General features: G+C 53.4%; 3 protein-coding genes across 6 annotated transcripts; 2 read left to right on the top strand and 1 right to left on the bottom strand.

The window, feature by feature from the left end:
- Positions 1-4,034: 4,034 nt before the first annotated feature.
- Positions 4,035-14,439, top strand: Carns1 (carnosine synthase 1). Of its 2 annotated transcripts, XM_021656223.2 has the most exons (10): positions 4,035-4,169; positions 4,540-4,566; positions 6,260-6,524; positions 7,246-7,335; positions 7,585-8,072; positions 8,318-8,492; positions 8,579-8,664; positions 9,269-9,500; positions 9,596-9,876; positions 12,241-14,439. In XM_021656223.2, exons 2-10 carry the CDS (start codon positions 4,564-4,566, stop codon positions 13,465-13,467), a joined length of 2,847 nt encoding a protein of 948 aa, XP_021511898.1. In that variant the 5' UTR covers positions 4,035-4,169; positions 4,540-4,563; the 3' UTR covers positions 13,468-14,439. The 2 variants fall into 2 exon arrangements, with proteins under 2 accessions (XP_021511898.1, XP_021511899.1); XM_021656224.2 differs by lacking the exon at positions 4,540-4,566 and having other exon boundaries at positions 4,041-4,169.
- A 928-nt stretch (positions 14,440-15,367) lies between these two features.
- Positions 15,368-22,580, top strand: Rps6kb2 (ribosomal protein S6 kinase B2). Of its 2 annotated transcripts, none has more exons than XM_021656215.2 (15): positions 15,368-15,583; positions 15,879-15,919; positions 16,017-16,137; positions 16,404-16,472; positions 17,875-18,022; positions 19,683-19,740; positions 19,815-19,915; positions 20,037-20,127; positions 20,211-20,301; positions 20,413-20,520; positions 21,052-21,114; positions 21,225-21,302; positions 21,392-21,499; positions 21,589-21,701; positions 22,155-22,580. In XM_021656215.2, exons 1-15 carry the CDS (start codon positions 15,506-15,508, stop codon positions 22,342-22,344), a joined length of 1,458 nt encoding a protein of 485 aa, XP_021511890.1. In that variant the 5' UTR covers positions 15,368-15,505; the 3' UTR covers positions 22,345-22,580. The 2 variants fall into 2 exon arrangements, with proteins under 2 accessions (XP_021511890.1, XP_021511891.1); XM_021656216.2 differs by having other exon boundaries at positions 15,407-15,583; positions 21,395-21,499.
- Positions 22,581-22,659: 79 nt separating this feature from the next.
- Positions 22,660-24,655, bottom strand: Ptprcap (protein tyrosine phosphatase receptor type C associated protein). Of its 2 annotated transcripts, none has more exons than XM_021656221.2 (2): positions 24,535-24,655; positions 22,660-23,462 (listed from the first exon to the last, which is right to left on the bottom strand). In XM_021656221.2, the coding sequence occupies exons 1-2, from the start codon at positions 24,535-24,537 to the stop codon at positions 22,866-22,868; spliced, it is 600 nt and encodes a 199-aa protein (XP_021511896.1). In that variant the 5' UTR covers positions 24,538-24,655; the 3' UTR covers positions 22,660-22,865. The 2 variants fall into 2 exon arrangements, with proteins under 2 accessions (XP_021511896.1, XP_060239737.1); XM_060383754.1 differs by lacking the exon at positions 24,535-24,655 and adding an exon at positions 23,836-24,496.
- Positions 24,656-24,916: the final 261 nt, after the last annotated feature.

Genomic DNA, 24,916 nt, shown 5'->3' with positions numbered 1-24,916 from the left:
AGGACAACCTGGAGGGGTTGGCTTTATGGCTTCCAGTGTTTGACCTCAGGTTATCAGGCTTGGTGGTAAGTGCATTTACCAACTGAACCATCTTATCAGCCATTCTGTTTGTTTGCTTATGTGCGTAAGTGTTTTGCCTGTATGTACATATGTGTGCCATGTGCTTGCCTGATGTCCAAGGAAGTTAGAAGACCGAGTCAACTCTTCTGGAAGTGGAATTGCGGACGGTTATGAGTGATAATGTAGGTCCTCAGGTCCTCTGGAAGAACACTCTTAACCACGGAGCCATCTCTTCTTTCTATCCAACCTGTTTGTTTTGTGTTTGTTTGTTTTCAAAACAGGGTTTCTCTGTGTAATAGCCCCAGCTGTCCTGGAACTTTCTCTTTGTTGTAGACCAAGCTAGCCTCAAACTCCTCCCGATCCTCCTAGCTCCATCTCTGGAGTTCTTAGATTTCAGGTCCGGGTCACCATGCCTTACTCAAGCCAACCTGGTTTACAAAGTGATTCCAGGACAGCCAGGGCTGCACACAGATCTGCCTGCCTCTGCCTCCAGAGTGCTGGGATTAAAGGCATGTGCCACCATGCCTGGCCTGTTTTTATATTTTGAAACAGGTTCTCAAATAGATTAGGCTAGCCTTGAATTTGGTACATAGCCATGGCTGGCCTTGAGCTTCTAACTTCTCTCTTGGCCTCCATCTTTCATGTGCTAGGGCTTTAGGTGTGTATGCTTTACTTGGCTCTTCTTCTTCTCTCTCTTTCTCTCAAGAAAAGCTCTTGCTAGGTAGCGTAAGGTAGGCTGAAACTTGCTATGTATTCAGAGGTAGCCACAAACATGGTGACTCTGCTGCCTCAGCCTCCTGAGTACGAGGGTTACAGGTGACTGTGAGCATGCCTGGCTACTTTTGTTTATTGAGACATAGCACTGTCTGCTTGTGTTTTGAGACAAAATCTCTCATGTTGCCCAGACTGGCCTCAAACTCTATAAGCAGCCTAAAATGACCTTGAATTCCCCCCAATCCTTCTATCTCCACCTCTGGAGTCCTTGGGTTACAGTCTTGGTTACCAAGTCTCACTCAAGCCAGCCTTTCTGTGTTGCTCAGGCTGACTTTCAACTCACCATCTTCTAGCCTCAGCCTCCTGATTGCTGGGATGGCCCGAGTGTTTCCTCATTCAGCTATGGTGTCCTTGTCTCGCTGGGTGTTGTTGTTGTTTGCTTGTTTTGGTTTGTTTTTTTTGAGACGGTTACTCTGTGTAGCCCTGGCTGTCCTGGAACTCACTATGTAGACCAGGCTGGCCTCGAACTCAGAGATCCGCCTGCCTCTGCCTCCCAAGTGCCACCACCACCCGGTTGTCTTGTTTCATTTGCAGTCCTGGAGTTGAACTCAGACCTTCACTCATGCCAGGAAAGCTCTGTCGTTGATTTACAACCCAGTCTTCCTTCTGACTTTTCATTTTGAGGCACGGTCTAATGGAGCTACCCATGATGGCTTTGAGCTTGCTTTGTAGCCCAGACAAGTGTGACTTGTCTTCCTCCTGCTCCAAACTTTCAAGTATTTGGGATGACAGGCCTGTGACAGTGGGCCCAGCTTAGTGTTAATTTTATTTTTTATTTTTTTATGATTTATTTATTTATTTATTTATTTATTTATTTATTTATTATGTATACAGTGTTCTGCTGCATGCCAGAAGAGGGCACCAGATCCCATTATAGATGTGAGCCATTATGTGGTTGCTGGGAATTGAATCAGGACCTTTGGAAGAGCAGCCAGTGCTCTTAACCTCTGAGCCATCCCTCCAGCCCAATGTTACTTTTATTTTATTTATTTATTTATTTTGAGACAGTGTCTCACTAAGTAGCCAAGGATGGCCTGGAATTTGCAGCAATTTTCCTTCCTGCCCAGTGCTGAGATTTGTAGCCCAGCAATATTGTTTCTTACCTGTTAAAAACTAAAAAGAAGAAGATGAAGATGCAGGGGGACAACCAATATATTCTCTGCGAGAGGTTTATTAGGTGGGTATGGAGGAAGTGGGTATCGGGACTTGGAGGGGGAAGAGAGGGAGAAAGGGAAGGGGAAAGGGCGTGCCCCAAGAGAGAGAGAAAGAGAAGAGTGTAAGAAAGAGAAAATAAGAGGGTGTAAGAGAGAGACCACGTGTCGGATTGGCCCTTTAAGGGGGAAGGTAACCATGCCTTCCAGGTGTGGCCGCGACACATGATGACATCATAGGTTGCTAGGTAACACAGGAGCAGGTTGTGTTCCAAAATACTAACATTATCTGGTTGGATTGTAAAAAGAATGGCACCCTCATGGTTCAGCTCCTGGGGTGTGGGCCAATCTTTCAACATTTAGGAAGCTGCTGCTTTTGTTATTTTTCCTCCCTGCCACCATTTGTAAATAAATTTAAGCCCTCTCAGAATTTTCCTTTTTTTTCACCTACTAGGCAAACACAAGTAGCCTGATGCCCAGCTGGGCTTGCCTAGAAGTGGGACAGCACCACGCTGTTTCCTGGGCAGCATGTATACACTGGAGCACGGGAAAGATCCCAGCAGATGGCTTCCGAGCAGCTGTGGGACCTTGTCAGATCCTACCTCTCTGAGCCTCACTTCCCTATGCATAAAGGCAGAGCCATAACTGCTTTCACAGTGCTAAGAACCGAGATGTTTCATGCTCTCATAAAGTGCCTTTTACAAGAATAAGCACATACAGACCAAGCGTGTGGTGCACACCTGTAATCCAGCACTTGGGAGGCAGAGGTGGGTGGATTTATGAACAGCCAGAGCCAAGCAGAGGAACCCTGTCTCAAACTAAAAAAGGATAATCAACACTGAAATCACAAGCTCACTAGTACTCAGAGGCCCCTCCTCAGCCCCACCTTTAAAGAATTCACAGTGACCCCCCCATTTGAAAATGATAATCTGGGGCTCCAGAGGCTGCATAATACATATGAACTCTACCTTGTCCCCACAGTAGGACCCCTCTGGAGCTCAGGCCATACATGTCAAGGAAGTGGGGCTCCTGGGGTATCTGCCCCTCACTGTAGGAGTCATGGTGGTGACAGAGGCTCATGTGGACCTGGAGCAGGGGAGGCCACAGCAGCTCTAGAAAGTCCAAAGGGAGGATTCGGGGGACTAGGGAGCCCTGGGTAAATCATCGTCCCTTCTGAGTGGTAGAGTCAAGGTGGTCCTCACAGACCACTATGTACGCTCTTCCTTGGAAACTATGAAAGTTGCTACCTCTGTCCTTAAGGAGCGTTATTGGCCCCTTAATGCTCTCAGTGCTCAAGATGTTCTTGAGAACATGGAGGTTCTGGGGAGCAAACCAGGAGGAGGGAGGGTCAGATCCTATGGTTGAAGGCAGAAAGAGAAGTGAGCTTCAGGACTAAAAGCTTAGCTGTCCAGATCCTGCAGCCCAGTGCCAAGATTGAAACCCACAAGATTGGAGTGGCTGGCTGTGTGAGCCTCCAGGCATGATTGTGTGGGTCTCAGGGAGATTGTGTGTGTAATTGCGTGTACATGGATTAGGTATGTGGGCTTCTGGAAGCCCTGCTCCTGGAGGTTGGTCCTGCCATGGCTTCACACCAGCATCTTAATGGGCTGTCCTCATGCTACCTAACTGGCAGTTCAGGCCGGACTCTGAGAGAGTGTGCTCTGTGACCAGGGGCTCCTGACTAGAACTGACAGCTGCCTAGCTAGGAGTACTGGGAGTTCTGCTCCTTCTAAGGGCAGGCTGCAGCCTGTGCTGGGCCCCGGGGCCCAGTAAACAGTAAACAGGCTGGGCTCAGCGCTCCCTACCCTGCCTCTCCTCCCAGACCATGGCTTTCCCTCTCTTTTTTTCCCTGTGGGTTTCACAGTAGATATGTCTGGATACTCCTCCGCCCCGGAGCAGGGTTGTGTTTGCACTGTTGATTGCCTCTGTCGGTCATTAGATCCCTACGCCCTCTCTCCCGCCCACAAGTCCCTCGTTCTAAGCTTGAGTTGCCAAAGGCGGCGCCGTTAGGGAAAGGAGAGGCGGGGCCCTGGCATGAGTCTGGGCTGCCCCGCCCCGGGCATGGCCAGGCTGGCTGCATAAGGACAACCGTGTTTGTGCCGCCGCCACCACCCCTGCAGCACTCTCTTGCTCTTTGCCCACCCGCCCGCCTGCCCAGCCCGGTCCAGTTGCTGCCACCAGCAGGTACCTCGGTTCCTGCCCTATCCGCTGGGAGCCAGGGAGCGGGGATGAGTGGGAATACCGGTTGGGGACCCTGAGAGCCGGTGGTAGAACTCTAACCTTACACATTCACGGAAACCCCGGGCGCCCCACCGTCACTGCAGGGGGCTGAGCCAACACTCCAGGTCCCAGCAGAGCGGGAGTAAGTGGGGCTTGGAGGACTCAGCTGCATGGCTCTTGGGGTCCATGGAATAGAAGTTCCTCTTTTTCCTTGAGGGTGGGGGCGGGGCAGGGATAGGACAGAGGGTGTCTGGGCTCCTTGAAGTCTTAAAGGCTGAAAGGTCAGTTAGGGGCCAGGGTCCCCTGATCCCTGCTTTGTTTCTCTGTCCCCTAGTCTCTCAGCCTCTTCACCTCCAAGATGGTGAGTCTCTTGTGGTCCCTTCCCACAAAGGCCCAAGTCCCTGGATAGAGGGAGGGAAAGGACTGGTATCTAGAGACCTAGTCCTGAGGGCTGTCAGCTCACACCCCATAACCAGCTCCACCCCTTGTCCCCTACTCCGTGTACCAGGCACTTTCCCATGTCATATTATCCCCAGGGAGTGAGTGCTGTCAGCCCAACGACAGCTCCTCAACCAACAGCACCTACAATCCATGACATCAGGGAACTTTCCTAGGAAAAGACACAAAGAATCCAACTCTGCTGTCCTGAGATGCAAGTGAAGGTTTGAGGCTCAGACCTTGGATGTCTGGGCCATACCTTACAGTTTCTGAGCTAAGAGATGAATCCTCCAGGCTAGACACACCTCTTCAGAACCCACAGGGTGGAAATAAGGCAGACAGCAGACAGTCACCAAGCCAGAGAGCGCTAACCCATGGTGGCTCAGCCGGTCTCTTGAAAAGACAGGACCAGCTGCCAGGCTTGTATAGGCCAAGGCACTGCAAGGAGCCAGGTCCCCATTTCTATTACTCCGAGGCTCCCAACCTCAGAGAAGGGGCAGGGGCGTCAGACTTCCTGCAGAGAAAACTGTGCCAGGACTCCATATACCTGTAGAGATGTTGAGCCGGCTGTGGTGACACATGCTTTTAACCTCAACATTCAGGAGACAACAGCAAAAGGATAGCCAGTCCAGCGGCAGCCTGAACTACACAGCAAAACAAACAGGGATGAGTATGTAATTTGTTTAGAGAAATGCCTGCCTAGCATGTAGTGGGTCCTGGGTTTAATCCCCGGTTCCCTATGAAACCAGATATAGTGGTATACACCTTTGATCTCACTGCGTGGGAGGTGGAGTGCCTCGCATTTGAGGCCAGCCTGGTCTAAAGAGCAAAAGCCTGTTTCAAAAAAAAAGGAAAGGAAAAGAAGAAAAAGGAACAAAAGGAGGAACTGAGGTTGCAAGGCAGTTGTAGAGTGCTGGCTCAGTATAAATGAGGCTAAGTTCTATGGCGAGCACCACATAAACCTGCCCGTAATCCCAGCGCACAAAAGACAGGTAGATCAGAAGTTCAAGGTCATTTTCCACTAGATAGAAGTTTGAGGCCAGCCTGAACTACATAAGACCCTGTCTCAAAAAATAAAACTAAAAAGGATGCCAGCCCTCACCAAGAGGTGCTGCATGTGTGTGTGTGTGTTTGTGTGTGTGTGTGTAGGGATGAGTGGGAAATGAATTCATCTAATAGGTAACAGCAAAGTCCATGATGGTAGACGAGTCACTGAGTCCGGGAGAGAACAGGGCTGGACAACAGTTGAGATATTTCAGTCAGTAAACATCTGTGTATCGCCACTGTGTGGGAGCCGGGACTGCAGTGATGAAAAGAACAAAGCCTGGGCTCCTGTGGTCCCAGCAAGGACAGGCCCTATGTGTGATAGGAGTCTGTGGTCCTATCAGGAGGATGTCCCTTCCCTTTTGCTGGCCAGGACACCACATGGATCAGTATTCTATACCTTGTCATATTTCCCCCTCAGCAAGCCTTCCCTCCACCCACCTCCTTCCTCTTCCAGTCCTTTGCGTTTGACTCGGGTGAGCAGACTGGGAGGCAGGCTTATACCATTGAGTGATTTCAGATACTCCCTTGCCAGTCCTACCCAAGACGTACTGTTTCTGCCCCCTGCTCAGCTCTGCCTGGATCCACTGGCTACCAAGTGTGACTATTCCCTCGGCTCCAAGGACCCGGATGGAAAGGAAGGACCCTGGAAAGGCCTGCCTCCCACAGGCTGCTTCCCTGGGCCCTGGCGCCAGGATGTTAGCCTGGACTGCAAGGGCTCCCCGGAAGAGGCTGAGGCTCGGGCCTGGACTGTGCACTATTACAACCTCCTCCAGAGCTGTCTGCAGCAAGCTGGCCTTCCCGAGACCCAGGATCGTAGCCAGGCACCTCGTCCAGGTGCCTCAGGGCTCCACAAAGGGGGGCTCCCAGAGACAGAGAGGGACGTTTAGTTTAGTTGTTTCCTCTTGGCTGTCTAGGCTGGCTCCTCCCTCCAGCTCTGGTTCTGTCTAAAGGCAAAAGCAGAGGGCCTAGGGCAGGCAGGTATTGTCTACAAAGACACCAGGCCAGGGCTCCCCACCGTGTCCCCCTCTCCCCACCCTGCTCCTTGGAAATCCACGATATCATTTGCATATTCTGTGGAGCTGAAACTTCTAGAGCGATGTCTAAGGAGATGCTATGGATGCAGCTGAGCAGTTGCGATCCCAAGATGCCTCCTTGGTTCATAGTTCATGTGGGTCATGAATAATTTTGTGTGGACCAAATCATCTGCAGCTAGAATACACGAGAATCACAGGCTTGTTCCCATCACCTCAGACTGGAAAACTGGGGTTTAGAGAAACAGTGGCCCACATGCAAAATCCAAACTCAGGTTAGAGACTCATCCTCCAGTGCCTTCTGGATCAGATGCAGATAAAGCAGAGCCAGTCTTAAGGCAGTATGTGAGACATCTCCTCCTTTATAGTGCGCTCCTTCCTGTCCTCTGCCTTCTCATTTGACCCCTAAGAAGGACCTGGGAGGCCTAAGGATGAGGGTAGGAGTGTGGAGGTTGGGGAAGAGTGGGCAGAAGGGCAGCAAAAGGAGGACCCTTGGTGAACATGGCAATGTTCTCTTCCCCCAGGCTGCCCTGGGGCAGAGGTGACCTTGTGCATTCTGGGTTCTCCCAGCACCTTTCTCTCTCTGTTGCTGGAGGGTGGGATCCAGAGCCCTGGTGAGTGTGTGTCCAAGTTCCCCATTCTCTCCTACAGAAAGGGCAGCCCCGCCCCAGCCCAGCCACATCCCAAAATACCCACCAACCTTGGCAACTGCCTGAATTCCACAGGACCAGCTGCCATGCTCTGAGCAGGGGTGGGTTTTGGAAGTCACTGACCCCCATGACACTGAAGCCGGAGCTGGGGGTGGAGGGTGTTGGCACCACCAACCATTCCCTGGCCAGCCACCTTCCTCCCTTTGCCCACAGGAAACATGCTCCTTTGCTTGTCCCCTGCCTGGCTGATGAAGGTGGCAATTCCAGGCCGAGAGGGTGAGGCGGCCTTGTTGGTCTCCAAGGCTGTGAGCTTCTATCCAGGGGGCCTGACATTCCTGGATGATTTTGTTCCCCCTCGGCATGCCACCTACTTCCTGGCCGGCTTGGGGCCAGGATCCGGCCATGGCAGAGAGGCAGCAGAGCTGGCTCGGAACCTCACCTGCCCCACAGGGGCCTCAGCAGAGCTGGCACGGCTGCTGGAGGACCGGCTGCTGATGAGGTGGCTGCTGTCCCAGCAGAGTGGTGTGGCTGTGCCAGCTACCCTGGCTTTCACTTATAGGCCTCCAGGGCTGCTCCGGGGAGGGGATGCCAGCCCTGGACTACGGCTGGTGGAGCTGAGTGGGAAAGAAGGCCAGGAAACACTGGTAAAAGAGGAAGTAGAGGCCTTTGTGCACTCCGAGGCCTTGGGTGATGCTGCACAGGTAATAACAGGTCCCACTCTGCATTGAGGTCTGGGGGGTACCCAAAGAGGGAACCCATGTTGTGATTACCAAGTCCTGCTGGGAAATAATCCCAGACTCTTAGCTCTGCCACCATCCCATTTCTCCATAGTAGTGCCCTGTGCCTTCCTACCTCAGTTTACTTCCTGGCACCTGTAGCATGAGCATACTACCTTTCAGGAACATGAGGTGGTGGTGAGGAGGGTCCTTTCCCTTTTCTGCTGTAGGTGGCTGTGAGGCTCAATGGCTGGCGCTGGCGGGGACAGCAGGCACTGCGTCTGCACCTGCGGGTGGAGCCATCCGCAGTGGCGAACGCAGTGCTGGCATTGCTGGAGAAGCTGGAGGAGGAGGAGAGCGTCCTTGTGGAGGCCATGTGCCCACCTGCCCGGCTGCCTTTACCAGGTTCTTGCTTGTGCCAGCCAGAAATTGGGAGCAAAGACTGATGGCCTAAATCTCTTCCTGGCTTAGACTTCTCCATGTTCCCTCAGGCAGTCCTGCACCTGGCCCTGAGCTGGCTGTGCACATCTGCGCAGTGGTGTGTCGGATTCAGGGTGATAGGCCCCTTCTGAGTAAGGTGAGAATGGCTCAGGTCTAGGACATGGCCTGTCCACCCCAGCCCTGCTCTGATGAGGGCCTGGTGCAGAAAGGATATGATCTGTGGGGGGATTCTGGTTACTTCTGAGGAGACTCCTGGGGTTGACACTTTTTTCTTCCTCTTCAACCCTCCTTAACCCTTCTATATCAGGAGGCTGAGCCCTTGTGCTCAACCCCTGTTCCAAGACCTAGGGACATGATTCCTTTTTCCAAAATGCTTCTCCTCACACAAGAAACTAACTTAGGGTCAGTCCCATAGGAAGGGCTCCAAGCTGGGGAACCCAGGAAGGCTTGGGGGACCTCCAAGGTACTCAGTAAAACTCCAGGGGGAGATGATGAGGGTCTTCCTAGAGACATGCTAAGGCTAGGAAAAGCCAGGGTGGCTATAGCAGGTAGGAGCAAGCATGCTTGGAATCTTCGCTCTGGGCCGGGAAGCCAGCAATACTCCTAGGGATCTGGGGACCAGATGGCCGGTGAAGCTGAGAGTGACTTATAAAGTTTGTCTCGATGGCAAGGGTACTTAGGAAGGTGAGCCTGGCAGGGCTTCTCCCGGGCTAGCGCCTTCTGAACTGCACTGTGGTCAGGTGGTGTGCGGTGTGGGCCGAGGGGATCGACCCTTGCGGCACCACTACACCCTGCCGAGGACACTGGGGGTGGCGCTGGCCCAGTGTGGCCTGGAAGAGGAGGCGCAAGTGGCGCTTCTGGGGCGGCGCATCAAAGAAGCAGCTGAAGCCGCGTTGGCCGCAGTACTGGCCCTGGAGGCCGGACTGAGTGTGGAGCAGCGCGGTGGGCGCCAAGTGCAGACCGACTTCCTCGGTGAGGTCCGGAGGCGCGGCTCGGCCAGGGCGGCCTGGGAGGCGTGGGGACCGGGGCTGGGAGATGCTCAGTCTGCGCATCCTTACCCGGCCCAGGCGTGGACTTCGTCCTCACAGTGGCCGGCCGCACGCTGACCCCCGTGGTCCTCAAGCTGAACAGCGACCTGTGTCTGGAGGCGTGTGGCGCGCTGGAGGGGCTGTGGGCTGCGCCGCGCCTGGGACGCTCAGCTGAGGAGGCGGCGGCGGCACCGCTGGTGGAGACTATGCTGCGACGCTCGGGGCGCCGCCTCGCGGACGGCAAGCAGCTGCTGGTGATCGGCGCGGGCGGTATCAGCAAGAAGTTCGTGTGGGAGGCGGCACGCGACTACGGGCTGAAGGTGGGCGGGGCGCGGCTCCAAACCGCTCTTCTGATTGGTGGAGGCGGGGCACCGGAGGCGGGTCCCCCTAGCGAGGGGCGGGACGGGCTGTCGTAAGTGAGGCCCTTCGGAGAGGACGAAGAAGGAAAGGAGGAGGTGGGAGAAATGGGCTGGAAGAGGCAGGAGGCCGGGGATGTTTCAGGTCAACAGCGGAGCTCACCTCTGCTTTATGAACTTTTGAGGAAGGGTCTCACTGTATAGCCCTGGTTGACTGAACTTCTCTATCTAAACCAGGCTAGCCTCGAATTCCCAGAGATCCTCCTGCTTCGTCCACCCTAACGCTGGAATTAGAGCTTGCACCACCATGCTCAGCTGTTTGTTTTCCTTGCTGTTTTAGGGACTGAATTTGGGGCCTTGCATATACTGTGAGAGCCAGTTCTCTATCATTGAGCTACAGCCCTAGCTTTCATTACCTTATTTTCTTTTTTTTTTTTAAATTTTATTTTATGTGTATGGGTGTTTTGCCTGCATGTATGTCTGTGCATGTACCATGTGCGTGCCTGGTGCCCACAGAGGCCAGAAGAGGGTATTGATCCCCTAGAACGGGAATTTCAGGCCACTGTGAATTGTCATGTGGGTGCTAAGAATCAAACCTAGGCCTATGGAAGAGCAGCCACTGCTCTTCACTGCTGAGCCATCTCTCCAGCCCGATTTATTTTACTTTTTAAAATCTATTGTATGTGTCTAAGTCTGAAGTATGTATGTGCACAAGTGCAGGTGTCAATGGAGTCCAGAAGGGGGCGTCATCAGAACCAGGGTCACTTGATATGAGCGCTTTGGTCCTCTGCCAAGGCAACAAGTGCTCTTAATGACTGCAGCCACCTCACAGCTCTCAATATTTTGGGATTCTTGAGATAGGGTCTCACATAACTCATGATGACCTCAAACCCCTAAAGCTGGCTAAAGCTGCCTTTGAATTGATCCTCTTACTACACCTCCAGATTCTGTTTTTTTAATTTTTTTTTCTTATTTTAGCTGTTATTTATTTATGCCAGACAGGGTCTTACTCTGTGGCTCAGGCAGCCCTGCAACTTAATAGAAGAACCAGGCTTGCCTTGACCTTTCTGAGATCCTCCTGCCTCTGCCTCCTAAGTGCTGGCATTACTCTCTTGAGCCCTGCCTTGTTTGTTTTGAGACAGAGTTTCACTATGCAGCACAGTCTTGGCATACTTATCATACAATTCTCCTACCTTAGCCTCCCAGATACAGAAATGACAATATGTACCACTAAACCTTGTAGCTCCTAGATCTTGAACAGCTGAGTAAGGAGTCCAGCTCTGCCTTGGGGAAAAGCTCTTTGAAGCTGAGTTCCTGAAGCCTGGCACATAGGATCATAGATTTCACCTCCAGGGGTGAAATGAACAGTTTATAGACCTCAAGTCAATTTTATTGTTGGAGGGAGGGGCTTATATTATAGGTTCTAGAGTTAGCCAGCCCACAACAGACATTCTCATTCCTATTTCTTCTTCCTCCTCTTCCTCTCTCTCTCTCCCCTTGGTGTTTTGAGACAGGGCTTCTCTGTGTAGCCATGGCTATCCTTGATTCGCTCTTGTAGACCAGGCTGGTTTTGAACTCACAGAGATCTGCCTGCCTCTGCCTCCAGAGGGCTGGGATTAAAGGCATGCACCACCACTGCCAGGCTTCTCATTCCTGTTGAAGCATTTAAAAAAGCTGAGGCTTTCTCAGGTTGGCCCTGGTCCACCACAGTGGCTTCTTGGCCACCACTATGCACAGTCCTTGGAGAATTCTCAGCAGCCTTGGCATCCCAGTTTCTACCTGATAGTGTGTATGCCAGTTGAAGTACTGACAGACTCTTTATGCCAACTTACCTTACAGACAGCCACTTTCCCTCTCTTACCAGTGGCTGCTTCTGCCTTGAGTAGCAGCTGCCTCGTGTCTGTGTTCCCCCAGCAAAACACAAGCTTTGGGGACACGGGCTCCTCAGGAGTCCTGCACATCACATTCCAGTGTTAGAACATGTGGGACGAATGATAAGCAAGCCACCTGCCTCCAGCCCCTGATGGTTGGTCTCCAAGCCCTGCAGGAAAGCTGTTTGCGAGCGTGGCCTAGTGAGCCCTCTGGTGTCCTCTCCTTGCATCCTGGTCCTCTTACTCAGCCTGCCCTTTCCTCCTGAAGGCTTTTCTTCTGACTTCTCTCCCATTCAGACTGAAGTAGGTGTCTCACCTCTGCACATTTATTCAAATAATTAATAAATACACATCGAGCACCTGGTGTTTATGACTCAGTCTCCCCTGTGGGACGCCATCCTGTCTCTTCCGTGACTCAACACCTGCTGACATGGATGTCCCTCTTATGTTTCTGCAGCTGCACCTGGTGGAATCAGACCCCAACCACTTTGCATCCCAGCTGGTGCAGACCTTCATCCACTTTGATGTGACGGAGCACCGGAGGGATGAGGAGAATGCACGGCAGCTGGCCGAGCTGGTCCGGACACAAAACCTGAAGCTAGATGGCTGTTTTTCTTTCTGGGATGACTGCTTGGTGCTCACTGCTCTGCTCTGCCAGGAGCTGGGTCTGCCCTGCAGCCCCCCCGCTGCCATGTGCCTGGCAAAGCAGAAGAGCCGTACCCAACTACATCTGTTGCAGTGCCAGGGACCACCGTGGCCTGCAACGTCTCTCCACGCTGTGGCCTGCTGCCCATTAGAGAGCGAGGCCGATGTGGAGAAAGCCATTTATGAGGTGCCCCTTCCAGGGGTGATGAAGCTGGAATTTGGGTCAGGAGCAGTAGGCGTGCAGCTGGTGAAGGACGGGCCAGAGTGCCACGAGCACTTTTCCCGGATCCTCCATGACCTGCAGGGTGAGGCCGACCACCCAGGCATTGGGCTGGGCTGGGGCAATGCTATGTTGCTGATGGAGTTTGTCGAGGGCACAGAGCACGATGTGGACTTGGTGGTGTTTGGTGGACGGTTGCTGGCTGCCTTTGTCTCTGATAACGGCCCCACAAGGCTGCCTGGCTTCACAGAGACTGCAGCCTGCATGCCCACTGGGCTAGCACCAGAGCAGGAGGCCCAGGTGGTGCAGGCGGCTTTTCGCTGCTGCCTGGGCTGTGGGCTGCTGGATGGGGTCTTCAATGTGGAGCTCAAGATGACTGGGGCTGGGCCGAAGCTCATCGAGATCAACCCTAGAATGGGAGGGTTCTACCTTCGAGACTGGATCCTGGAGCTCTATGGTGTCGACTTGCTGCTGGCTTCTACCATGGTAGCCTGTGGCCTGCAGCCTGCCCTGCCTGCCCACCCTCGTGCCCGTGGCTATCTGGTGGGCGTCATGTGCCTGGTGTCCCAGCACCTAGAGCTGCTGAGTTCCCCTGGCGGTCGAGAGACTCTGCAAGCCCTCCATGACCAGGGTCACTTGCGGCTCAACCTGCTGGAGGAGGCCCTGATACCTGGCCAGTATGAGGAGCCGTACTGCAATGTGGCTTGTGCTGGGGCCAGCCCTGCTGAGGCTCGTCTCCGCCTGCTGGGCATCTGTCAGGGCCTGGGCATCGACAGGCCCAACTATCCAGTTGCTCACTTCCTGTCTCATTTCAAATAGCACTGAGTTCCAGGAGCAACAGGGTTGAAGTGCTAGGGGGAGGGGGCCTGGTGCTCTGTTTCCCTTCTCTCTCTATCACTTTGCCCAAAACCTGCTTCAGTACACTCCTGTGCCTCAGGTTTACTCCAGAGAAGCAGAGCCATTTTGACATCAAAGTCTTCTGGGTTCAAGGACCATAAAACAAGTGTCTGGAATTTTACTAGGTCCTCTTGCCTTCCAGAAAGCCTCCATCTAGCCCCAGTTATCTTTAGGACTCGAGCCTTTAAAGAACTAACAAACAGCAGCTTCATCTCCACATTGTCAGTGCCCAGCCCAGATGGGAGTGGGTCCAAACTGAGGTCCCTCCCTATACCCCTCCAACCCTTCAGTTTGTCTCTTCCTGTCACCTACAGGAGGAGAGAGCCTGCATGGACCCATGGCCTTGGACAAACCCCAGGAAAACTGAGATTAGCGCTCCTGTCTTTATGCAAAGTTCATAATAATTGTAGAGCCTGCTGAAAATGTCTAGCAGTGCTTTACTGTATCTGTTGGCCTGAGCAGTAAAAGCAGAGGTCTGTGGTCAGCAATAGGAGTAATCACCTCCCTTCACACCTCCAGGCACACACTAGTGCCTCCATGCTATAGCTCAGAGAGGAAAAACGAGGGCCTCCAAGGTCCTCCCACAGCAGACAGCCTTTTCTGTTTACCGCTTTACATGCTCAGTCAGCTTTCAGGACCTCTCTGCCCTCTACCTTCATTCACAGCAGCACTCAGACTGCTGAACACCTCTCTTCCACGTACCACACATGTTCTCTATCAGCTTCATGCTTTGGCCCCCAGCACACCTGACTAGCTTGGCCCTGGGAATTCTGTCTACACCCCTTTTCTCACTCTGGGAAGCTACACTGACAATGCCTGCCTCTGCCCAGCACAGGAGCCTTGGACAGCTCCCCAAATATGCCTACCCAAATAAAGGCTTGTAAACTAATAAAATATCTGGACTCTGGGATAGGTTTATTTTAGACAATGCCACGCCCAGGTTCAGTAGGTTGCGGAGCTAGGAAGTGGGTGTGAGAGGTGGAAAACCACCCTATTGGCTGAGCCCCAGGGATGCCCTTTGGCAGGGGCCTACCTTATACTAATGTGTTGGCCTAAGTTTGAGAGTGTCTCTTTCTTGAATTACAATCCTAGGCCACATTCAGTCAGTAAATTCTCTGCTGGCCTGGATGCCCCTAAATTCTGTTCGTCTGAGGTTGCACTCTGTATCCCAGTGGGCCTCCCCTGTGCTGTCCAGACAAACTCCAATCAAAATGCACAGGCTTAGTCTGGGATAGAATCATTCAGGCTTGTGTAGCAGCCAGGCTTGTGTAGCAAATGACTTTACTACCTGAACCATCTCGTCAGCTCTTATCCATCCTTTCCACCATATTCTATTAAACTGAACTAGGCAGCAGGAATACTCAATATGCTTAAGAAAGCAAAACCCCGTGTGAAGGCGTGTTGAGCCCTTTCAGAACGGAAGCCTGGTAACAAAGCCGAGGCAGCCACCCAGCAAACGTCAGACCTTCAGGGAGATTGTGGGGGGAAATCCGTGAGATAGCTCACTGTTCCCTAACACAGTCAGTCACAGGACTTTCCCCAGCAGCTCCCACCTCTAAGAAGGACTGAGGATTTGCTATTTAAACTCAAACCTGCACGCACCTGTGATTCTGCCCGTTCAATCTTAAACTTGCCCCAGAGCCAAAATGGGAGCCTCTGTGCTGTTCGTGTCGGTGTGCACCCAAGACAGCCCCACTAGGACGATGGTCCAGTAAAGTCAGTTCATTAGGCTGAAGCACGGGTTGTCCAGCTCTCTGGAACTACGACTCCCGAGAGGCTTTGCGACAGGCTCCATTTTTCCCCCCCACCCCTCCGGACTCAAGGAGAGTGGGTGAAGCAATTTTGCGTCAACAACGCGCGCGGCTGCCGTCGCGGAGAGATAACGTAGACCGCAAGCTTGGGACTGTCAGTCAGAGCTCCGCCTGGTCCCGGCCAAGGGGCCCGCGGGGCCGGCGGGGCCATGGCGGCCGTGTTTGATTTAGATTTGGAGACCGAGGAAGGCAGCGAAGGCGAGGGCGAACCGGAGTTCAGCCCCGCGGTGAGTATTTCCCGCCGGGCGCGACTGGACCCAGGAGCCCAGCTGGTTAACCAAAGTCGGGGTGCTCCCTGCACTGTGTGGGCTCTGATCCCCTCCAAACCCGGATCCTTCCCAGATTCAGCCCCAGTCCCTGGACCCGATCTTTCCTTTTCTAACCTTGGTCTCTCCTCTCTAAACTTTCCCATCCCTGCTGTCACCGATCCTTGGTCCTCTCCCCTGGGCCAAGCAGTTCAGCCTGGGTTGGGAGGAGATATTCTGGCACCTCCCATGGTTCTTACCCCTTGGTTTCCCACAGGACGTGTGTCCCCTTGGCGAGTTGAGGGCTGCTGGCCTGGAGTGAGTGAGAGTCTTGCTGGGGAATCGGGGCATGGAGTAGGGGATGGGACTTGGGGTACACTAGAGCCTTGCCCTCATTGACTTATTGTGTCTTTAGGACGGTGGGACGCTATGAGGAGGTGGAGCTGACAGAGAGCAGCGTGAACCCGGGCCCTGAGCGCATCGGGCCCCACTGCTTTGAACTGCTGAGTGTGCTGGGCAAGGGAGGCTATGGCAAGGTACTAACACCTCTCTTTCCCTCCTGGTGACCTCAGCTCTAGCCTGAGGCAGCATCCTGCCCTTCACAAGGAGTCTCTGATGGGATTCAGAGCTGGAAATGGGAGGGAGGGAAGGGCAGATCCTTATAGAATCTGATAGAGATCTTTACTGTTCCACCCTTGAGCTGAGCTTAGGCCTTTTGGTACCTATACCAGAGCTTTAGGGTGGGGCTCCTTGAAAAAGGGATGTGGTGAGGGAAGTTGATCCTGTCTCCCCTGCCCTACAGGTGTTCCAGGTGAGGAAAGTGCAAGGCACCAACTTGGGCAAAATATATGCCATGAAAGTCTTGAGAAAGGTGAGTCATTTGCTCAGCCAGCAAATACTGAGTTGCTACCATCCCCAGCAACCTGTGCCAGGTTTTAGAAAGACAGCTGGAAACATGATAGAGACAAGTCCCTATCTTGGCACTTGCTGGCTTAGTATCTATTGTCATATATACTACTTTGCAGTAACTCTTAAATGGGAGCAACTTGCCTGCTAGGGTATATATGGCTGATTTTGATTGTCAGGACTAATGAGGGGATGTTGGCATTCAGTGAATGGAAGCTAGGGGTGCAGCTAAACAGGAACCCACAACAACACAGGGTGTCAGTAGTGTCAAGTTTAGCTGAAGTTGGTAGGATATGCCTGTAGTCTCAGAACTTGAAGGGATAAGGCAGGAGGGATCTGAGTTGTTCTAGGCCACCCTGGGCTACGCAATGATAATGTTGTCTCAGAAAGACAAAAAAGTGTCAAGGTTGAGATACTGAGAGGATAAACCAGGTCCTGAAAAGGTTTATTACTCATAGCACAGAATTACAGAGAAATTCTGGTCGTGACAGAGGCAAGAGAAAGACAGGTGTGGTATTTAACTAACTGACTGATGATCTCTCAGAGATTCTAATCAGTTTAAGTGTGTGAGAGAGAGAGAGGGAAAAAAAGAGACATGTCAAGTGATTTCCACGTGTATGGAGGCCAGAGGAAAGCACGGAACACCCTTCTCTGTCAGTTTATTCTCATGAGACAGGGTCTCACTGACCCTGGAGGTAGGCTGGTGTCCAGTAAGCCCCAGTGATGCTTCTGTCTCTGCCCCCACAGTGCTGAGGCTACAGGCACACACAGCCTTCTTGGCTTTTTCTGTGGGGGTCTGAACTCAGATCTTCATGCTTGCAGAGGATGCACTTTTAATTTCTGAGCCTTGTCCCCAGTCCTCCAGTATTCTTTTCTTGGATTTTCAAGACAGGGTTTCTCTGAGTAGTCCTCTAGATCAGGCTGGCCTTGAACTCACAGCAATCTGCCAGCCTCTGCCTCCCTGAGCACCGGAATTAGAGGTGTGCACCATCACTCCTAGCTTTCCTCCAGTCATCTCTGTCCTGTTCAGTTCTTGTGGCGGGCAGACTGAAGAAGGCTCTAGAAAGGGAGCTCATTGTGATAATGTGCCACCATGGGCACCCCGATTCTATGGGTTTGTTACTGATGGGATGATCATGATATCAGTGCACGTCCATGGTCCACACAGATTTAGTGTGTAGACCCTTATATGGCCAAGTTGTGTTTCAATATTTATTTGAAACAAGAGTCATGACTTCCCTTATACTTGGACATCGGCCCCCTTTGCGTGGTTGAATCCTGAGGTTGAACATTGTGCGAGACTATAAAACAGCAAAAAGGGAAGCACTCTGGGTACCTCACCTTTGAACCCACTCCTGCATCTTTAGGCCAAGATTGTACGAAATGCCAAGGACACAGCACATACTCGAGCTGAGCGGAACATTCTAGAATCTGTGAAGCATCCGTTTATTGTGGAGCTGGCCTATGCTTTCCAGACAGGTGGCAAACTCTACCTCATCCTGGAGTGCCTCAGTGGTAAGTGTGTGGGCTAGGCCGAGTAGTGGGTGACCAGCACTAGAACACTGGGTGGGGACTTAGGGAATCCTGAGAGATATAGCTGTGGAGGATGGCTAGGAGGCTCACATACCATGCCTGGCCATTTGTCCATCTGTCCGTCCCTTCATTTGTTCATTCATTCAGCAAACATCCATCCCGTGCCTAATGTTAGTGGGGTGAGTGAAGCTGGTGGGAGTCTGTATAGATGTCCAGAGGGAATTTCATCCATTTTGCTACCTTTCCTGCCTGCCCCTTATGTACCAGGCACCCAGTCAGGTCCCCATCTTGCTGCATCCTTCTTCATCTTGGAGTCTCATGGGTGGTTACTATTTCTAGAAGTCTTATTTTGTTGTTGTTTTGTTTTAAGATGTATTTATTTTTTATTTATACACTATTCTGCCTGAGTGTGCGCCTGTGCACCAGAAGAGGGCATAATAGATGGTTGTGAGCCACCATGTGGTTGCTGGGAATTGAACTCGGACCTTTGGAAGAGCAGCCAGTGCTCTGAGCCATCTATCTAGCCCTTTTTGTTTGTTTGTTTGTTTGTTTTGTTTTTGTTTTCTCTGTGTAGCCTTGGCTGTTCTGGACTCACCTTTGTAGACTAGGTTGGCCTTGAATTCACAGGGATCTATCTACCTCTGCCTTCCTTAGTCCTGGGATTAAAGGTGTGCTGACATGTCTGCCTATTTGTTGTTGTTGTTGCTGTTGTTTTATTTTTATTTTTTTGAGACAGGGTCTGCTTATGTAGCCTTGGCCTGCCTGGAACTCACTATGTAGAACATGTTGGCTTCAGGAGATCTACTTGAATTCAGATCCTTAAACTGTTTCTGCATGCTGAGTGCTGGGGTTAAAGATGTGAGTTAAAGTGTGCCACCACACTTCCTTGTTTTGTCTTTTTGACAAGACAGGGTCTCACTATATATAGCCTGGAACTCACCACATAGAACTCAGAGACATTCCCTGCCCCTGTCTGGGATTAAAGGTGTGTGCTACCACGCCCTGCAGGTCCTTTCTAAACTAGCTTTGAGGGTCTGGCTCACCTGGGTTCTTGTATCTCCTCCACTAACCGCAAAGGTCATCTTCCTAGAACATGCATCTCTAACCACCCAAACAAAGCCTTGGCCCTTTTGCTCATGCCACTGCTCACCAAGGGTGACTGAGGCCCATTCTTTCTACCAATCTCCCCAGGGCCAGCCAAGCCCTACAAGCTTCCTCCTGTATGCTAGGCATCCCTTTCCACTGTATCAGCACCCTGAAAGCCACACCTCCACTGCCCTTTTCTATTGTATTGAGATTAGCCTCCTCTACCCTGCATGAGGCTCTGTGAAGTTCTCAGAGATATTACCTGTGCCTGGCATCCCAGAGCAGTGTGCGCATGTCTGTCTTCCCATTAGACTGAGCATCCTGAGGGCAATGGCTGGGTCTTCTCCTCTCTGCCCCAGCTTCACCCAGCACAGGGCCAGGCACCGAGTGAGTAGGCGACGGTAGATGTTTGCTGATTGAATTGAGTCCCCACGGCAGCTCTGGGAGGCAGGTAGGGTGGGATCTCCAAGTCCCATTTTTCTCTGGAAGAAACTGACGCTCAGACAGCAGCGGGGCTGGGCCTGAGTGCGCAGCTGGTGATGTGCTTGTGTCACAGGTGGTGAGCTCTTCACACATCTTGAGCGAGAAGGCATCTTCCTGGAAGACACAGCCTGGTGGGTCTCTGGGGGCGCTTGTCCTTGCCTTCACCCCACCTTTGCCCAGCCTTTACCTTGTCATACCTTTGCAGCTTCTACCTGGCAGAGATCACACTGGCCCTGGGCCATCTCCATTCCCAGGGCATCATCTACCGGGATCTCAAGCCTGAGAACATCATGCTCAACAGCCAGGGTGAGCACACGACGAGCATGCACAGGCACACGCCCCTTGTCTCGCCAGGGTCTGCAGGGTAGGGCTGAGGAGCCCACAAGTGGACCTGGACCATGTCATCCCTCCCAACATTCTTTCTCAGGCCACATCAAACTGACAGACTTTGGACTCTGCAAAGAGTCCATTCATGAGGGTGCCATCACTCACACCTTCTGTGGCACCATTGAGTATATGTAAGTAGCGCCTGGCTGGCCCAGGGTCTGTGAGAATAATCAGAGAGGGCCTGCCCTTCCTGACAGCTCCACCTGCCTCCCAGGGCCCCAGAGATTCTGGTGCGCAGCGGCCACAACCGGGCGGTGGACTGGTGGAGCCTGGGGGCCCTGATGTACGACATGCTCACTGGATCGGCAAGTCCGGCCTCCTTGGGAGGAGGGTGGGTGTTGGGGGGATCCCTTTCAGGCTGGGGCAGGACAGGGTGGGAGGACCCCTAGGCTGTCCTCACCGTCTGCCTCCTCCAGCCGCCCTTCACCGCAGAGAACAGGAAGAAAACTATGGATAAAATCATGAAAGGGAAGCTGGTGCTGCCCCCCTACCTCACCCCGGATGCTCGGGACCTTGCCAAAAAGGTGAGGCACCCTCCTGTCCAGGCACTGTTTCCCAGCTCTTTTCCAAGCCCTGTCATCAACTCCATACATATGCTTGACTGTCCCTAGGCCCTGGGGAAGGTCAGCCCCACCCCCACCTGTGCAGTTTGTTTCTGGGAATGTCAGGAACATCTTTGGGGTTCAAAACCCTGAGGTCAGGCCTGGGCTCTGAGAGCCTGACCACTGCCCCTGAGCAGTACTGGATCTGTGTCTTTGTCACAGGGTGTTCTTATGAGCTAGCCTTGTTCCATCAGAAAGGCCAGCACCAACCTGCTAAGGGGAAGGGTGTGGCACATAGATCCTAAGCCCTCTGAGGAGATTCGAGTGAGCATGAGCTTTGCCAAGGCTTTATGAAGAGGGCACTGTTGACCCAACTCTGAAAGTATTGAGGGGTTCTATGGGCAGAGGTCATGTTCCAGGCTTTATACGCTGTTTCTGCTTGCCTTCTCCCCGTTCTGGAGGCTGGGCACATGCCATCAGTTGCTTGCCACCCACAGCTCTTCTCTTCTGCAGTTTCTGAAGAGGAATCCCAGTCAGCGAATTGGGGGTGGTCCAGGGGATGCTGCTGAGGTGCAGGTGAGTCTGGTATATCACAAGGAACTGGGCCAGAGGATGAAGTGGGCTACAGCAGTGGGAGGTAGGCAAGGTGAATGGTTGACATGTTCCCAAGTACCCTCTACCGGCAGAGGCACCCCTTCTTCCGGCTCATCAATTGGGATGACCTCTTGGCCCGCCGTGTAGACCCTCCCTTCAGGCCTAGTCTGGTGAGTATCTGGGTATCCTTTTGGCCCCAAGGCAGGTGGAGGTCCCACACTTTGGATCCCTTTAATTCCCCACATGGATCTCCCCACAGCAGTCAGAAGAGGACGTGAGCCAGTTTGATACCCGCTTCACGCGACAGACACCAGTAGATAGCCCTGATGATACAGCCCTCAGTGAGAGTGCCAACCAAGCCTTCCTGGTGAGGGCCTGGGGGTAAGGGGGCCAGAACAAGGTGGTAGCTAGGGGCTGGAGATGCCAGGCACCACCTCGCTGGGCCTCTCCCCACAGGGCTTCACATATGTGGCACCCTCCGTCCTGGACAGCATCAAGGAGGGCTTCTCCTTCCAGCCCAAGCTGCGTTCCCCCAGGCGCCTTAACAGCAGTCCACGCACCCCCATCAGGTACTGAGGAGCAGGGCAGGCATGTGGCTGGAACAGGGTTCTCTAGTATAGACCAGTACCTTTGCACCACTCTGGGCCAAGCTCTTCATTTTTTGTTTGTTTTGTTTGTCAAGGTCTCTCTGTGTAGCCTTGGCTGCTGTCCTGGACTCGCTGTAGACCAGGCTAGCCTTGAACGCAGCAGAGATTCCCCCTGCTTCTGCCTTCCTGAGTGCTAGGATTACAGACGTGCACCACCGCACCCAGTGGCCAAGCCCTTTAAAGGCTAGCCTCAGGCTCCTACTCCCTGTGGGACCCCAGCCCCATACCCATCCATAACAGGGGCTGCTAAAGTGGTGGTTTGTGGATCTAGAACCTGTGTGCCCAAGTAGATAAAGAGCCTCAGCTTCCTGAACTACTGCTAGTATTCCTGACTAAGCCTGGGAGGCCCTGACTCTGCCTTGGTTTCTCCTGCAGCCCCCTCAAATTCTCTCCCTTTGAGGGGTTCCGGCCCAGTCCTGGCGCGCCAGAGCCCATGGAGCCATCTCTACCTCCACTCCTGCCACCGCCATCACCACCACCACCCACAAGCACTGCCCCACTTCCCATCCGCCCCCCATCAGGGAACAAGAAATCCAAGAAGGGCCGAGGGCGCCCAGGGCGCTAGGAGAGGACAGGAAGAAGGCGGCACGGAGTGAGGCCTGCTCACTGCAGGCTGTGAGAGGCTGGCGGGTGCCAACCTGTGTATATTCCGGAGATGAGGGTGTCATGTGGAGGTGGGGCTTCCAATCATGTACAGGAGGGCTGTGGGCTGCCGCCACCGGCAGTGCTTCCCAGCCCCCATTTCATCAAAGGGCCCGGGCCTTCACCTGTGCTCTTACAGAATTAAAGGACTGAATCATGGCAGAGTGGCTTTGCTGGACTCCAGGACACAAGAGTGGCCTGTTTAGGAAGAGGAAAGGATACTAAATGACCACAGACCTCAGGGCTTTAAGTTTTATTTTCAGTGTCTGCCCCAGTGCCTGTCAGGGGAGGGGGCGTGACGCACACTCTGGGGAACTGGTGGGGGTGGCAATCTGAGAAGCTTCATGTGAGGTGGGATGATGAAGGTCCAGGGCAGTTTGTGTTTCATCATGATAACACGGGAAGAGACAGAGGCTGGGCAGGAACAGGACAAGCAGCTGGCATCTACAGTGCAGTGACATGGAGACCCTGGCCTCCCGCTCTTCCCGCACTGTCATCCCAGGCAGCACTGCCTGAAAAGGCATGCAGGTCACTCAGAAGGGCCTCTGCGCTGCTGCCTGAGCCCACAGGACCGTGAGAGCTGAGGCCCAGGCCCCCTTCGCTGTCTGTGTCCTGTTGTACATCTGGGGCCTGCTCTGCTTGAGCTCCTTCACACTGCTTCTCCTCTTCCTGGGGATGAGGGCCACCATCCATCATGAAATCCTCTTCAGCATCCTGTTCATCTTCCTGCTGCTCTGGTTCTTCTGGGGATCCCATCTCAGAGCGGGGCCGAAGCCAGCGACCTGCAGGGCTGGCCCAGAGCAGGCGGCGGGTGTGGGCCCACAACGCAGCACCCAGGCGAACCGGGTGGTAGTAGCCCCCCGAGACTCGGCTGAGGCGACGCCAAGCCAAGGCTAGACCAGTGACAAGCAGCAGCAGAAGCAGGAGCAGCAGGGTGATGGTGACAGTACTGGAGCCTGCACCATCCTCTGTGCCTGTCCCAGAGGCCCAGGCCCCTGGCAGGGCCAGCAGCACCCCAAATCCGAGGGTACCAGGCAGAGCCTGTGGGTGAGACGGTAGGGAGGAGTTGTCACCTGACAAGACCAACTGATCTCAGTTGGTCCTCAGTTGCCTCAGGCAAAATAGGGACAGTCAAGCAGAAAATCCCCAGCCCTTATTTGGTCAAGGCCTTGTGTGATCCCCTTAAACTCAACTGCCTGAGGCTTGTGCACTGGCTGTCCCACTGCTCAGGCACTGCACTCCCACAGCCTCATGGCTACCCCCTTGCTGTGGCCTCTGTAGGCCTTGCTGATGAGGCCCTGCTAGACCTGTGCAGCTGACTTGTAGAACTTTAGCCCACCCATTCACCAGCTTCAGGTCCCGGAATTACCCTTCTGCCAAACCCCACACCTATTGATCTGTTCTGTTGCCTTACCAGAATAAGCTTCTGGATGATGGGATTGGGGCTGGAGAGGGGGGAGGGAACCCAAAACCACGGGTGGCACATAGATGCTCAATGGACATTAGCTGGATACTAAAATGGTCCGCCTGGCAGGGGAGGAAGTAGTCGAATGGCTCTGAGGCTGGTGGCAGGTGACTCTCTTAGTTACCTCCATCATGGCCTCCAGAGAGCCAACTCAGGTTGCCTGGTCCCAGTATGGGGGTCTTTGAGCCCCTCCCAACCATGGGAGGCCCCAGCTGCAGGGTTTCCGTTTAGCTCCCCTTTCTGCCCTGGAGGGCCTCAGGCATGAGGGGCACCACTCAGCTTGGGGGCAGCATGTGTAGCTATCAGAGGAAGCCTGCGGTTGGAACAAAGCAGGTGGGGGTGTGGTGTGGTAGCAGGGGGGGAGGGGTGCTGGGTACAAGCCTCCCCTACAGCACGCCCAAACTCGGCTCATGAAGGGACCAGATGAGGGACTATCCCAAGCGTCTTGGAGTAGGGTTGTGTCCAGAGTGAGGAGCTGGAGGACCTAACCTTGATTCCAGAGAGCCCAGTTCTAAGTGAGGGCTGAGTTCCAACCCATCCTGGTCCTTGCTACCCCAGGCCTCTTGTGCGGGGGTCCTTCTGTAGCTCCTGGAACCTCAATATTCCATCCCACCGTACCCCAAGAACACAGAGTGCTCCACAGCTCACCATTGATCCGATGGCCTTTGTCCGGGCACCCACCTGACTCCGCCTGTGTTTAGCGAGAAGTGAGCTCTGGCGCTCTCAAGTACAGTAGCTAGTAGGAGTTTCTGACACTTCCGTTTCCTGCCCGAAACACCCCACCCACTCTCGTCTATCACAGAACCCTTTGGTGTGGGTCTGAGTGATCCTGAAAGGCTGGGGGTCTCAGCCTTTCAGGATCACTCAGACCCACACCAAATCTTCCCAGGCCTCACTAGGTGAGGCTGGCTCATACAATCTGCCACCAGAACTCCAAAAGGAGGAAATATGCATCTAACGCAAAGCAGGACTGCCATCTATATAGCTTTGGCTGGCTTGGAACTCACAGATCCTGATTCCACCTCTGGAG

This window comes from Meriones unguiculatus, chromosome 1 (genome assembly GCF_030254825.1).
Source record: "Meriones unguiculatus strain TT.TT164.6M chromosome 1, Bangor_MerUng_6.1, whole genome shotgun sequence".
NCBI lineage: Eukaryota > Metazoa > Chordata > Mammalia > Rodentia > Muridae > Meriones > Meriones unguiculatus.
Note: the sequence above shows the minus strand (reverse complement) of the source record. Positions and strands in the feature narration are given on the sequence as shown.